Source organism: Aptenodytes patagonicus, chromosome 2 (genome assembly GCF_965638725.1).
Source record: "Aptenodytes patagonicus chromosome 2, bAptPat1.pri.cur, whole genome shotgun sequence".
NCBI classification, from domain to species: Eukaryota; Metazoa; Chordata; class Aves; order Sphenisciformes; family Spheniscidae; genus Aptenodytes; species Aptenodytes patagonicus.
Window position 1 is genome coordinate 17,629,876 of NC_134950.1, and position 15,976 is coordinate 17,645,851.

Sequence of the window (15,976 nt, forward strand, 5' to 3'; positions counted from 1 at the left end):
CTCTCCTCTCCTCTCCTCTCCTCTCCTCTCCTCTCCTCTCCTCTCCTCTCCTCTCCTCTCCTCTCCTCTCCTCTCCTCTCCTCTCCTCTCCTCTCCTCTCCTCTCCTCTCCCCTCTCCTCTCCTCTCCTCTCCTCTCCTCTCCTCTCCTCTCCTCTCCTCTCCTCTCCTCTCCTCTCCTCTCCTCTCCTCTCCTCTCCTCTCCTCTCCTCTCTTCTCTCCTCTCCTCTCCTGTTCATTTTAATATGGAAGTACACATGCTTCCTAATTAAATGCCCCTGAGAATAATGGGAATCTTACTTCTGGTTTCAGTGGTAATAGAGAACAAGGAGTACAAGGATTTCTAAATAAATCTTAAGATAGAAGAATAAAATAAATGTGAAAGCTGATGATGTTGATACAGCAGAGGTTTCTATTCTCTCATATAATTGAGAAGAATCCTTGGTCTGTCAGTGCCAAACATAATCAAGTCTGATTATTACTTTTGCTGACATGATATTACACTTCTGGGGGTTTTAAAAGGACCACAAATTGAATTTAAATAATTTTACAAAGAGAGTGTAAAAATTTTTTAAAGACTCCTTAATTCTACTGAAGCAGTATGAAGTGGATTGAAAATAAAATATCTCCAATCATATCACTGGAGTTTTTTTCTTCATTATAATGAACCTGGACTTCTACCCCAGAAATAAATAAGAACTAACTCCTATCACATAAGATGAACTCAGTATAAACAATTTATAGTAGCCATCCTTTTTTTTCTTTTTCAAGGAAAAGCCATAAAGTTTGGCTGTATCTTTTTATTCAGTAGTCATGATCAGTGGAGGCAATTGAACAGTGGTTTAATTTCTTATACTGAAAAATGAAGGAATAAAGTATTGTGCTTTTTTTTCCCAATGAACTGAATATTAGCAAAGAATATTTAGAGTATTGGCAGGTGTATAACTATATGCACCACGAAAGTCACAAAGAGGAAAAGATTGAAATTATTTTTAAGACTTAATTGATTTTAGCATACCATTAAGTAGTCCTGCATTCTAAGACGATATCCTTCCCAAAAGAATTTCTAAAGTAAGACCTCTGTACTATAGACACAAATGAGTACAAGGTGCAAGCAATGTAACAAGGCCACTGGTACAGTTCATAATTCATAAATAAAATATAGAAAAAAATCAGTCTGAAACAGAGATATAAAGGTTGGAAAAAAATTGCTTATAGAAGTCAAACTCAAATAGTACTGGGAAACCTTAATGATGACACTAGTCATCACGTAGCAGTTCAAAAAGTGACTCAGTGCTTTCCCTAGGATCTTAAATACCATTTATTTTCAAGAGAACTTTAGATTCCAACACATTTCACTACTCTGAACTTCTATTCTCCTCTAAAGAGCAGAAATGTCACCAAACATTTGCAAATTTTTACCCACATCTGCTCAGTTTGCTGATTAAAGTATAGATACGTTTTGATTATTTTACTTAGCTGCTTGTTTTCAAAATCTTACTCATTTTACTGATTTCTCCATTCTCTTTTCTTTCTCTGTTTTCAGCTCTATTTTTTTTTTCTGACTTTCTTATAAAGCCTTTATCGTTTCTCTATTCTTTCCCCTTTATTCTTTAAGAACTCTTATCTGTCATACCTTATGTTATGCTTTTTGATATCTGACTTTATGTAGTATCTTAGTAATAGCCAGGAAAAAATGAATCAGGGAGAAAAAAACTTGCTACTGGGTGTTCCCCATTAAACCAGCATTTCTTTTTGCTGTGTGTTACAGGAGAATTTATGATGGTAGGAGGCAAGAAGATTTTTTTAAAGTTTTTAAAAGATTTTTAAAGATTTTTAAAATTTTTTTTTAAAATTTTTAAGATTTGTTATGAGGAATTAAATCAGATGCTAATGAAACTTTTTAAAACAAAAGGATTTAAGAGAAAGTTATTTAATTCTCTTGATTTTTTTTGAAAGATTCAGTGAATGATAGAGCACTGCTTCGGGATTTTTTGATGTAAACTTTTTAAGGATTTGTTACAAAATATAGTCATATATCCTAATTTTTATGAGGTTTACTTAGAAGCAGGAAGAGGAAAGGAGGAGCAGGGAAGGAAAGGTTTTCTGAAGAGCTGTTAAAGATTTTTAAGAGTCAAGTAGGAAATCAATGTGCATATGCCCTCAGTTTTTTTGTTGGGGGCTTTTTTTGTTATGAATGAAACCCAGAACTACAAAAATGGGAGTCTGAAGGAAGTCAATATATTTTGCAGTAACATTCTTGTGTTCTTACATTTATATAAGAATATTTGTATATAAAAAGATTTGTGTATTTTAAAAAGTTATTTTTTAGAATAATTTTAAAAGTTCCAAGAAATGCTTGTTAGCATAACACAGATGTAATTTAGCACTCAAGCATTTAATCACTGAACTATATTTGTTTAATATTTCATACTACTTTTGAAAATACCTGTTTAATATGTGCAATGAATCACATAGATATGTTCTGTTTGGTGGATGAACTCTATAACCCCTGGTTTGTTAAAGGTTTTTATTAGAGAAAAGCTGATAATAATGACCTAAGCTTCTTGACATCTTCCCACTTCAAAGAAGTCATAGAAAAGGAGATCAGTTTTCATCTAATAGTCAAGTCTAGTGTGATTAGAAGGAAGAAAGGGAAAAAGAAAATCAGTCATACTGATTTCAAGAAATGAGTTGTGTTAATGTTTTAATTGAATTATTGCTCCTTATACTTGCCTCTCAATTTTATTCACCTAACTTGTTCTATTTATTTTTCTTGCAGTTCTGCAGTTCTTAAGTGATCTTCATTATCATATACGTGATTACTTCTATAATTGATATTTGTCTTCTGATGTGTTGTGTCATTATTTTCCCTCAGTAATTCAGGTTTTCTTATTTTAACCACAATATGTTGGTATAAATCAAATACACTGTAGTTAGAATATAAAAAAACAATTTATCATTAGTGTAATTATACATTAATTTAAAAATATACATATTAACCATACTTGCTTTCTTTTAAATAATTTTTTCCAAATTAGAGAAATTTGAGATACATATAATGCAGAATACAGTAGAAAAACTGTAATTTTGACCATTTTGAAAGACCATCTGTGGAAATTAACTATATTTCCTCATCCTTCTTAATTCAATACCAATATATGGAATAACCTATATATATATACCTGTAACCTGTATAAAAATAATTTTGTTTTATCAGTACATATTCTGACTGATTTTACATAGTTTGGCTCATTTTTGCATTACTTTATTATACAAAGTTGTTCTTTACATTAATTGGGACTTACCTAAGGAATAAAATATTTTATAAATTTTAGTGAAAATATTGTAAAGTGGGAGGGTTCCACATATAATTTTGTTGACAAATGGCATAGCACAGTAACACTTAAATTTTTGGTTCTGCTCCATGCTAATCATACTTTTCAGTCAAGAAAAGAGGAGGTTTTTTCCCATTCAGTGGCTCATCAGTGTATTTTTAACTGAGATAAGAACCCAATGACAAATTTCAAATGCATATTAAATTATACATAGCTTATATCATACTGTTCTCTGAAAATTGTCATAGGTTTTCATCTATGGATAAAAAATGAACCTAAGAAGTTGCACAATTAAAATGGATATGCATCATATCAAAATAGAATCAAAATACATTAAATTTTAATATAAGCATGAAATGCACACATTAGTTTAGAATCATATGCTTATGGCATGTTTCATTAAAGTATACAATTATGTTCATTGACCTATCAGAGCATTTTATTTTATGGAGAGAATTTTACATTCATTCTTATTTGCATTTTCTTCCATTCTGAATAAAACTTTGGCTGTGGGGTAACAGTAAAATAGAGCCTCTTGTCAGCAAAACTAAGATACCTGAAAGGAAATAAAAAGTCTAGTTTTATCTATTTAATAGATCATAATGAGCAGTAACTTTGTTTAAACATCTCTACTTTTAGCAAGGAGTCCAAAAGTCAATTTCACTATTTTAGTAATTCTCTTTATTGTCCAGCACCATATCATGTTTAAAATATTGTAGGATCAAGAAACAAATATTTATTACATGTTCTACTAATGCAGTATGTTAGTGCAGTAATCACTAATACAGTGCAGTAATTCAGTACAGTAATGCAGTAGCTGCAGTAATTTGAAGTATAAATCTTCTATATAATCTGCTTTGATCAGGGGACTTCAGGGTTGAAAGGGGCAGGGGTGGGGGCGAATAGTAAAAGAGAAGCTAAGATCAGCTCATGTAAAAAGCAAAAAATGGAATAGTATGAAAAGTGGATGGTTCACCACTTTATAGTCTGATTGTTCATCTTCTGAATGGTTCTTCATATTTATGAAATCATTAACCTATGCAGTTGATGCTGTACTACAAAAACTGATGAAAATTCATGTCCTCTAATGCCAACTTTCAAGGTGCAGAAAGGCTCTAGAAGATGATGCTACATCAGTCAGTGTGTTGGGTCACAGTGAAGTTTATTTGGGTAATCACTAGGTTTAGAGATTTTTAATGTAAATTTCTGGAGCCTAAAGCATCATGACCTAAAAACTACATAGGTTGCTAAATCTTCCCCGCCCCCCTCCCCGAGTTTGTGCAATCCCTTGAAGTGGTGATCCCTAAGATACCTGGATATCTAGCACTTGTGTTGTCAGAGTTTGGAAATTCTGGATAACTAGTTGCATCACTAGTTGCATCACATGTGTAGTGAACATGAAATGTACGCAAAAAAAATGGAACTGACCTGTACATGAGTAGTAAGTTCAATGTATTCAGGCTGTGGATGTGCTGTGCATGTAGATCAACTTCTAGAGGAAATACAATGAATTAGGCCTATGCCCAAGATGAGGTGGAAGTATCATGCACGATTTATTTGGCATATCTACATATGAGCACCGAATGTCGGAAGTCCAGAGTATATCAGACTCCTGTTTCTATCATTAGAAATAGCAGCTGCTGCAAGTAAAATCTGCCATTGTCAGATATTGAAGTTCTTGAACAATCAGTGAATTACTGGTTCTGCACTAGTCAGAATCAGTTCTATGCTGTATTCCAAACAAATGTCTTCTGTCTCATCAGAAAGCAGTTAATGAGTTAATTACTCATTATTTTTAGGAGAACATAAATCCAGCAAATATACTTATTGCAGAAGATCATGTAATTCTGAATCTACAAGTGTTTTTAATGTCAGCTTGTGTTCCCTAACATCTGGACCCAATGCAAAGCAAACAAATGGTATTGATTTCTGGATATTGATTTCTGTTTTCTAAATAATAGTAGTGTGGTGGGAAGAATTTTGGGAATACAAATTCAAAGGAAAGATTAACTTTTCTCTCTCAGTCTTGTGAAAAAAAGGGGGAAAAAATCTTGAGACAATACAGGCTCAAAGACTTTCATCGGATAATTTGTTTTAACAGTTATTTTTGTTTCAGACATTATCAAGCAGATTCCTTTGCAGTTGACTTTAAATAAATGTTGAAGATGAGAAACAGAAGAATACAGAGACTGTGAGGAGGCACAAAACCTTTCCTTTATTTCCAGAGATATTACATATTTTCTAAAACATGTTATATGGGCATTTATGTATATGCAATACAAATATTTAGGTACAGTCAAATAAGCAGTCTACTGCATTTCTTCACATAATATTTTATTTCTGCAGATGTCATTTAAGGAGGGCTGTACGTGCAATATTTAAATAATGGCTTTGACATTATGATATTGTTCTCCATCTCCATTAGCTGAGTGGTAGTGAATATAATGTAAGAAAGGCTCAGGAGAGGGGAGGGGCTGTTTCAGTGTTTGAACTGCTTTGAGCTACACTCAAGGAAAGAAGTATGTAAGGTCAGAAGAGGCCCAAGTTTCCATGGTTAATACTCTATATAGTTGTAGTAAAGCAACCTGAGTGCCTGTTTTGCGTAGAATAGTGGTGTTTTAGTTGTCAGCATTTTAAATGTACTTTATACTTGGTTTAAAACTTTACAAAACATAGACAAGCTGGACAAATTCTTTACATAAATGCTGTTGCATAACTAAAATAAAGACATGAATTTGTGGGTTGTCAGTGTTTTAAATAGATATCCTTCACATGGCTATATACCCTGATGCTTCCATATTGTAGAAGCAAATTTTCCATCTTGAAATTTACATCTTGTGTAGCTCTCAGGATGCTAAAACTGTTTTTGAACAGTTACCATTTTCCTCACTGGTTTCCATATTGGGATGTGCAAAATAATGCCTAGTTTACCAAGTATTAAAGAATGTATTTATTGTGTTTTGGGTATGGGATTTTTTGGAGATGGTGGGGTTGTTTTTATGTGTGTACATGCATATGCAGCCTGATACGTAGTTTAGTGATGGCATGTTTGGACCAAATACATTTCTGTAACTACTCCTTCACGGTGTATTCAGAAACTACTGTTCAATAAATCAACATACAAAACCCAGTTAAAAGTAAAATTCTTCTCTTGTAGTGTAAAGATGCTTCAGAGATCTTGAGTTGCTTGCTTTCCTAGTAGTATTTAATAGCCTTGGCAAAGTGATGCAAATAGTTATAAAAATCTCTGTTTTAAATCGTGTGTTCATGAAGACACTCTTGTAACTATTTTCAGTTCCACCTTAGATCTTGTGAACTCTGTTTCTTGTGTACAAAAATTATGGATATGCCACTCAGGTGTTTGAGGATGAGTAGAAATAAACAAAAACCCCAAACCAGTCTTCGTTCTTTAATGTGTTGCTATGATGATTTCTGAAAATAAAGGACAAACATCTCCCTAATACGAGTATTTAAACCCATCCCAGCACCTGAGATCATGTATTCAAGCCCACTCCCATTTTACTTAGGTGTTGGAAGAATAGCTAGGCCTATCTTCTGATTCATGAGGAGTTATTTTACACTGATGCTCAGAGAAGGCCAAAAGAAGCTTACAGCTATACTCCTACATTCATATTTATGTAGGAATAGCATTTTAGAAATCTCACACAACGATGAGAGAGCATTACTGTTATTCCAGTATGCCTCTACTGTGTGAAGGTACACTTCTTGGGTCCATGACTTCCACAGAGGATAGAACTGCTAATGGACTTCAATTAATTTGGGGGGGTGGGGGGGGAAGCTTCTTGTGTTAAGAATTAAAAACAAAATTTAAAAATACAGTATTTTGTGGCAACAGATATGTCATGCTCCTGCAAATAATGTATTTCCCAGAACCATTAACAGTGTGTATAGGTTACATTATGATGATACACAAGGAAATTTACATTTTGCCTCTTGAGATAAAAGCCTCTATGTATTTAGAAGAAAGTATGGTCTCTTCCATCAGAAGTGTAAAAATATTTATCATTATGTCCTATGTCTATCCTATCAATTGTCTTAGTAGTATGCGATTTTCTCCTGAATCTTGTTCTGCTCTTGTGCATGGTAATGATTACTTTTATTTAATAACATCAATGACATTTTGCTACTTTGGTATTTATGCCTCATTTAAGGGTTTCTTTGACTATTTGTTGATTTTGGCTAAGAAGTTAACAGATGCTGAAAAATTCTTTGATGGTGTACCGTCTATCTTCTCGGGTTAGCTTCTCTTAGACCTAGTTCCTTTAATCTCCTCTGTGTTAATCAGCAGTATTTGCTTGTAGCCAACATGCAACACCTTCTTCCATATAGTTTTTAAATATATCTAATCTATAAAGTCACTTGAGTATAATGTACCTAAATTTAACCTATAGCTAAAATTTAAATTTTTTAAGTCCATTTTTATGTATGGTTCATTGCTCATTGGCAGAGTGTATTGGAGAAAAGAGGCACTTAGTTTAATGACTGAAAGAAAAAAAAATCTTGTGCTGTTTTTGCTTTATTCTCTCTTACCTTTTGATATCTGTTAAGTTCTGTTTTTACTCTTTTTTTACTAGTTTTGTTTCAAAATATGTTGAGGCCACATGGTTTGCCTGGATTAACTGCTTTTATCACAAAGCCAGCCCAAAATAAGGACTTTTACAGCAATAGTTCAGCAGTAGGCTTAGGGGTGAGGTGGGAGCCAACTACCTGCCATATCACACTTTACAAATAACAATTTTCAAGCTAGAAAGAGGACCAGCTGCAGAACCAAGAGCAGAACAGTAGACTGTATTTAATTTTTTTTGTATCCAGTTCTCTGTAGTTAAAGAAGAAAATTAGCCTGGTATGCTTAATTTAATAGTGCAGTCTCTTTTTTCTATGATCAAAATATTTCTGTTTTGTCTGTGTAATCTAAACACAGATAATAAAATCTTAGTGTTTCTGGAATAAAAATTATTCTTCTGTACTAAAGCTAGGAACATAGCTAAGATAAATTTTGAAAACAACTAGTGGAGGTACTTTCAGAACGGGGAGGTAATCTGGGTGCCTATAGATCTTGAGAATGTATTCCAATGTGTTACTTATAGAAGGACTTTTTGTCTACTAAAACATTGTGATTTTTTAGCTGTTGCCTTTGTTTTGTCTTTTTCCCAACTGTAATACTGACTTTTAATGTAAATTTTAAAATCTGAAGTAACAGGCAAAATATGCTGACAAAAAATATGTTGGCATTTCTACTGCTGATTAAACCTTTACAGAATGTATGTGGGTTAATATATGTCCTGTATTGCTTGGATGCTTATGGAATTCAGATCTGAGCATATATATTGGATTTCAGTGTGCTTTTAATAACATGTTGTGGACGACTCTTTTTTCCTTTTAAATTCTCTATCACTGGGAAGAATAATTGAATTAAAATTTCACAAAAAATCAGCTGTTTAAAAAATGACATAGTATCTTTTTTAAAAAGGTTGCTGACTTTTCAGTTGGCAGATATGGTAGTATTCTGTACTTTTTTCCTTTTTTTTTTTTTTAATGGAGGGAGTGGGGTATAAGCACTACTGTTCTACTGTTTCTTAATATAGAAGAAACATCAGATAAGATTCAACTGTTCAACTGTTTTAGAGCAAACGTATCTATTATTTTCATTTTCCAGGTTCCATAAATGTGTGACAATGTTTTACACAACTATATGGTGCATGGAAATAAACACTTTTGGCCATAATTTTTTTCTTGGTTATGCGGGAGAAAAGATAAGTTACAAATCTTATTTCTTTCCTTTGTCAGGTGCACAAATTAGTCTCAGTACTTGTTTTTGTAAATTGTTTTCCACCAAAGGTACACAATATGAGCTTGTTAGGTATCTGGTACTCTAATTTGTATATACTTCCATGATAAAATTTGTCAAATTAAATGAAATATTTTAGACTGTATTGCCTGATACGTGTTTTTGTTTGTTTTTTTAACTAGTGAAAAAGGCCATAGATTTTAAGTCTAGAGGATTTAAATTGTTTCCAGGGAAAGACAACAGCAACAAGTTTTCTATCTGTGAGTGTACTCCTTTTTTGTTACTTTTTTCTAGTGCAAGAGTGAAGTTTGTGCTGTCTGTGTTGTTTGTGTGTTCTCAAAATTGTTTATGTATTTCTGATGATATAACTGACAAATCTGTTTCTCCAGTCTGCATGGTGAATTTTTAAATATGGTTCTAGTCTAAAGGCAGGCTTTCTATAAATGTGGCATTGTAGAATGACATGTTATTTTGTCAGTAATTTCACATTAAATTTGCAGTATTTACAAAGAAATAAATATTCAGCCTCCCAGGTGTCAACTGAAATCTTAGCTGTGAACAGGAGATACATTATTTTAATTGAAAATTAGTACTAGCAGCAAAAGGCTATACAAACCAAAGCCTATCTTCATTTACAAATGTGCAACCACATTTTTTTTCAAGCAACACACATGAGGTCACTTTCTGAAGGTTTGTTTTTTTTTTTCATTAACTTTGACATTTTGAAGTGATTAACTAACTGTAGTTTTAAAAATTCTGGAGGTGCTTAGTGCCTTCAATTTTAATAACAGAAAATAGAAACTGAAAGTGCTTGGCATCTTACAGGACCGAGTCCTGATTAACTCATACGGAGGAGTCAGGCAACTTTCTAACATAAATTAAACAGGTATGACTCTAAATACATTAAAGAGGATATCTTTTGCAAAAGAACATGCCATTTTTGTAGAGTTCCGTTTTGGACTAGAACCACATTTAAAATATTTAGAAGTAATCGGTTAAAATAAAGATGGACTAACTGCTTAGCCTATGTCTGCTTATACTACATTTTATTATTCTTCACAAGAGTGAAAGGACTTGCTTTCAAAGCTCCTTAGGTTGGACACATTTGCACTAATTTTTTGTTTAAAGTGTCAGTGATGGATTCAGTTTCCAGGATTTTGCAGGGCACATTGGTGTAAGTTTTAATGCATTTTTCAGTTTTAGATTTTAAACTGTCAACATATTAGACATGATTTTTTTATAAAAAGGTGTCTTCAAGCAGCAAGACCCTTTAACATTTACCAAGTAGGAAAAATAAAGCAAAACACACTTCTGTTCAGTTTTTATAATGTAGCATATGGCGATATGCAACTTTTCTGTAAACTACATCACCTAAATAGTTCTGTAAGGCATTTCTGGTTTATTTGAAAACTTTGTATCAAGATCTATAAAAACAAGTATTCTTTTTACGCATATTGGGTGACTGGAAAGTAGAGTGATTATACAATAAGAAATAACAGCAAGATAATTACAGTAGTGTTTATAAGGTACATCACTGAGGACTTTGTCTGATGGTCCATCTGTGCTTTTATAGATACAAATGAGAACAGTAGAATGGCTGATAAAATAGATTGTTTCCCTATAAATTTATTTTGCCCAAACCATTAAATATTCCACTATATAAACATTAATAGGAATTGCATATTTATAGTGAAGTACCAGACACTTGTGATAGCTAAAGGTGATTGTTATGAAATTAGTGATGAAATTTATCAATATATTTTTGAAAGTCTTTATATAATTCATATGTTATGATTTTCTATGTAAAGCTGAAAACTTCTGTATCTTGCTTTATTGGTTATGCAGAGTAGATTACCTATATGAATCAATAATAAGTGAAGGTGAAAACCTTGATGATTGGTACCTTTAGTGATCATAACCTTGTCATAAATAGATAACTAAGATTTTATATTGTAATCTGGCATTTGGTTAGCTAGTTGCTTAGGTAGCTGACGAAATTGAAGAGGCAGTATTTCACGAAAGGCCTAAACATAACTTTAGCTGTTGACTTTAGTTAATGTGGCCTCAGCTGGATCTGTACTTGCATTACAATGACAGATAGGGTCCTTTAAAAAAAAAGGATGACCATCATTCAACTGTTAGTGAAAATAAGATAAGGATAAGTGAATACCTATTTTATATTATGCCTTCTATTAGCAATGTCTTTAGAAATTATCATCTAACATTTCTCATGTGTATCTCTTTTCCCTATTTTACTTTTTTTTAATGTATCCAGGTATATAACATTCAATGCTAATGCATAGGTGATTTGCACATAGTAAAGCCAGAATGATATTTGATATGATATACTTTACTTTGAAACAAGTATGCATCAACTTCATTTTGCAAGTGTTGAGATTAACAGAAAAAATCATTGGGGGACCTATTTCAATCTGGATTAGAACTCTGGAATTTCTTGCTCCCAGTTTCATGACCAGACCATGAATGAATGCTTTCCCTAGAGGAGCCTTTAAATTTACTACAGGAAACCCTTTCATTGCTTATTGTCATATGACTGTCTCAGGTGTAAAACAAACAAACAAAGATAGACAGATAGATAGATAGATAGATAGATAGATAGATAGATAGATAGATAATCTGAGGAATTATATAGAGCTGTATTTCAGTAGACTGAAAAATCAAGCATTATGTCTGGAAAAGTAACGTCAATACAAAAATAATAAAATGTGTATTTATTTTTCTCAAAATACTTAACAGAAATAAGAATGGATTTAAATTTGTGCTTAAATGCATTTCTGATTTGGGATCAAATAAAAAACCAGTTTAATGACTTCTATTTATAACCTTTTCTTCTTATTTTTTACTGTGGTATATGTCTTTAACTTTGTCACTGTAATTATTTTATTGATTTTCTTTAACATAAGCCTTTATATTTTATTTATGAATATTAATAAATCCATAATTTATTGTTTAAAAATCCATTTCATAGAGTATTTTTAAGAATGGAACTTTATACAGAAGATACCAAAAACAATAGGATTTTCAAGCTTCCATTTTTGTTAGAAATTGAAGTATATAATAGTTCTTGTACTTTGAAATCCAGTAGAATATTCTTTTTTATATGAATATTCACTCTATTACCTGTGTATGGGGAAATATAGTGTATAAAAATAATTATTTTAAATATTAAGACATGAATTACAATAAATAGAAATAGTTCTGTTGAAATAATATTTTTATTTTATTTATAGTAAAGAATTTCTTCTGTGTGCATAGATATATGGTACAGCCCCAAAATGGCACAATTTTATTTTAATTTCTTTAATATTATTATCAGGCATCATGAATAAGTTTCTAGCTATAGTTTTAACATATGTTTAATGTCAGAAAATTTAACAGACTGTCACAAAAATGAGAAGGTGTCTTTTTCCCTACTCCTCCTCAAGTATACTTCCTTTGCCTTCCTGCATTGCTCAGTGAATCCTGTCTACCCAAAGTTTTAAAGTCTTTTCTATATATACGGACTACTTATGATGATTCTGATTTTCTCACATCTTGATACAGGCTTTGGAACTATATAAAAGCACTTACATATTTCAAAGAGAGAGTTCATTCTAAATGATCATCCAACAAGTTCCTTCTAGATGGACTTGTGAAATGCAGTTTATGAAATTGTAATTGTCAGAGATATATATATTACAACACTAGCATGAACTTGGGTTTCTATAGCTAATATGCTTTCATCACACCTACAAGTACTGGGGGAGGAAAAGACTGAACCCTGGTAATATGGATGGGCTCTAAGGAAGAGCCCTCCTGGCCCAAAAGTCCCCTGAGCAAATGAACAGAGATTGCCTTTGTTTGCTTTTAGAACAACTTTGGACATGGTACAGCTCTTTCAGGGCAGAAGAGGATAAATACTGTGGTTCCAGTTGACAAGGGCTGAACTTGATAGGTTTTTTGAGCAGCATGCTAACCTGAGATGTTTTCCTTTTAACCCTCTGCAACATTTTCATTTGGCCTTTGACTTCCTCAGGGGTACCAAACCAATTCTTCCCTTTCTGTGTGTGTAAGAAGACAAATTTAAAGGAAGGGAAAACCTCCAAGTATTCTGAATGTTATTGTCCTTCATTAAAAGCTGAAATTTAATGAACATCCTTTAGAAGTATAGTTGGAAACTACATTTTTTTATTCAGGTACATTCAATTTACAACGTAAGGTGATTGTATGCAAACTTTCTTTGAAGGAAAGTTGAAATCTAATACTGCAAATCCATTTTTCTAGTTCCTCAGAAATAAAGATGAATAAAGGTGAAAATCTCTTTCTGCTTAGTATAAATCTCTTAGTTTCATGTCAACTTGTATTTTTGAAAAAAATATTCTTCTGTCGGGCCATGAATTTACCAAGTAATAGCAGACCAACCTCCTTTGCTAATATTTTTTTTGGGAACTGCTACCTCCTGGTTCAATGAACTTCAAAAATTAAATACAAAATTAATAGAATTATTTTGGCCAAAAATTATTTTTGTAAGATGTACTTTTGCAAGCTGTAAAAAATACGAGAAAGTATATAATGCATTGAAAAAAAACAAGTGAAGAGGTAGTTGAATATGCTGAGGGCTAGATCGCTACATAAAAATTTCTGGAAAAACACACTGAAAGGTTCACAGGAAGTTTCTCTCTGAAGATCCATTTTAGTTTATTGTAAGAAATGTATGCAAATCAAACTGGCATTTTGAGTTTACCTTCAGATCACCATATTTTGGGGATATCTGCATTTTCAACACTGACTAAGGACAATTCTCTCAGCATGAGCCTATGCATTCAAGTTTTATTATAAAGCAAGGAGAAAAGGTCAGCTCTTAGTGGAGATGACATTTATTAGATTATGTTCAGAGTAAAATCTTACAGCCCTAAACTTGATGAACACTCCTTTAAATGTTAATGTTTGTAAAGGAATAGTAATAACATTTCCATATGGGTTCAATAATATTACAAGCAAACAAAATAGGTGATTACTACAACTTATAAAAAACTTGTGCTATTTTTTGAAGAAAAAAACCAAACCAAAACAAAAAAACAAACCAGAAAATACATGCTTTGCTTATTATAGGGAGGAGAAACTTATGTATTGAAACTAGAGATTATATGGGTGATCATATTCTGTAGAAAATCTGTTTTAAAGGACCTGAAATGCAGATAATGTACTTTTAATATTTGTTAATTGCTTAACTCAGTATTTCTGTATTATTTTATCTTTTTTTGTTTATTTTGTTTTTTGTTTGTTTTTTGTTTTTTTTTTTTGCAGTAAATGAGGGAGGTATTAAACAGGCATCCAATTTGTGTCCAGATCCTGGAGAACCAGAAAATGGAAAACGGATAGGCTCAGATTTTAGGTAAAATATAAACCCTACCATTCTATCATTTCTCTAATACTGAACTTGGAAAATGTATATGTTAAAAATTTATTGCTGTTGTTGAGCTACTTTTTCAAACCTGAACTTCTCTGTAAAAAGTGAAATGGAATTCTGTATAAAATTATGTAGTGCAATATAGCATGTACTTAGTATGCAAATGAGATAAAATACCTACTTGGAAGAGAGCATATATCTCTGATAATCTGGCAAAAATTGGATTGAAGGTAAGTTAAATAATTTTATCATGTAAATACTGTATTAGATTTACAAATATTGAGCATACATGTGGTACAGGAGGTTTTTGAGAAGGACAAAGCAAAATTGAATGCAACACGAAAAGAACAATAAAACCTCAAAGAAGAGGTTTCAGATATCATTATAGAAATATTCATTGGAATCTAATAGAAAATATTGTATTTTCTACAGTATGTTTTTCAGGAATCCAGAAGTTTGATATATGCATGTGTATTGCCCTAGTAGTCCTCAGAGTGGTTTAGCACTCCTAATACAGACTATTTTTTTATTAATTTTGATACATACTAAATTGGTAGTGTGTAGTTTTACTGTATTAAAAAACCATAAAACCAGAACTAAAAAGTTGTACTTCGTTTCTAGCAAATTCTTACATTTCATTCCTTGCTGGCTTTTTCAAAGTTTCTAGGAAGACTCCAAAGAATCAAAGAATTATACGCTGCCAGTGATCTATTCCACCTTTTCTTTATTTAACCTAAACTCAAATTTTAGCCCACTTTCCTCCTCCATTCTCAGATATCTTTCAAATTCCTTATCTTGTAAGAAAAAAAAAAAGTTTGCAATACTCTCTCAAAACATTCTATGTTTTTTTCTCAGTGAACGTATATGACTCCTACTGTCAGTAACAGCAGTGGTTGATGTATTGTATGAGTAGAGACACACATATATAATCACTTCCTGAAAATGATTTGAATTAATTTTAATCTATTATCTATCTGAGTTTCTGAATTGTTTCCTTTTCAATTGTTGAACATTCATTTCATCACATACTAAAAAGGATTAAACATATGTACATATTATTAAATATTTTATATATAGACAAATTTTTGACTGTATTAAAAGAATAAATCTAAAGCTATGTTCTTGCTTTACGTCATATGCTTATTTCACATTATCATCATGTTTACAAATCTCTTCAAAACACCTAAATGAGGAAAGAGAAAAGGAAGAAATAATAGGGGGGAGATTGGTCATTTTGAAATTAATTGGGTTTATTACATTGTTTTGTTCAAAAGACATATTTTATGTATCACACAGCACACTTCCTAACATTTGAAGATAGTAAGTGTTAGAGTAATCTGGGACACAAGCAAAGATTTTATGATATTGTTTTACTTCATTCTTTTACATAACTTCTTGTACTTTTTTTTGCTTTGTTTTGT

At 32.0% G+C, this 15,976-nt stretch overlaps 1 protein-coding gene across 1 annotated transcript in view; it reads left to right on the plus strand.

Moving 5' to 3' along the window:
* The window catches only part of CSMD3 (CUB and Sushi multiple domains 3), an 823,344-nt gene that overhangs the window by 302,226 nt on the left and 505,142 nt on the right, over window positions 1-15,976 (plus strand). Inside the window, exons 8-9 of the mRNA XM_076329214.1 lie at window positions 9,328-9,405; window positions 14,453-14,540. Of these exons, the coding sequence (XP_076185329.1) occupies window positions 9,328-9,405; window positions 14,453-14,540 (166 nt within the window). The remainder of the gene's footprint in view (window positions 1-9,327; window positions 9,406-14,452; window positions 14,541-15,976) is intronic.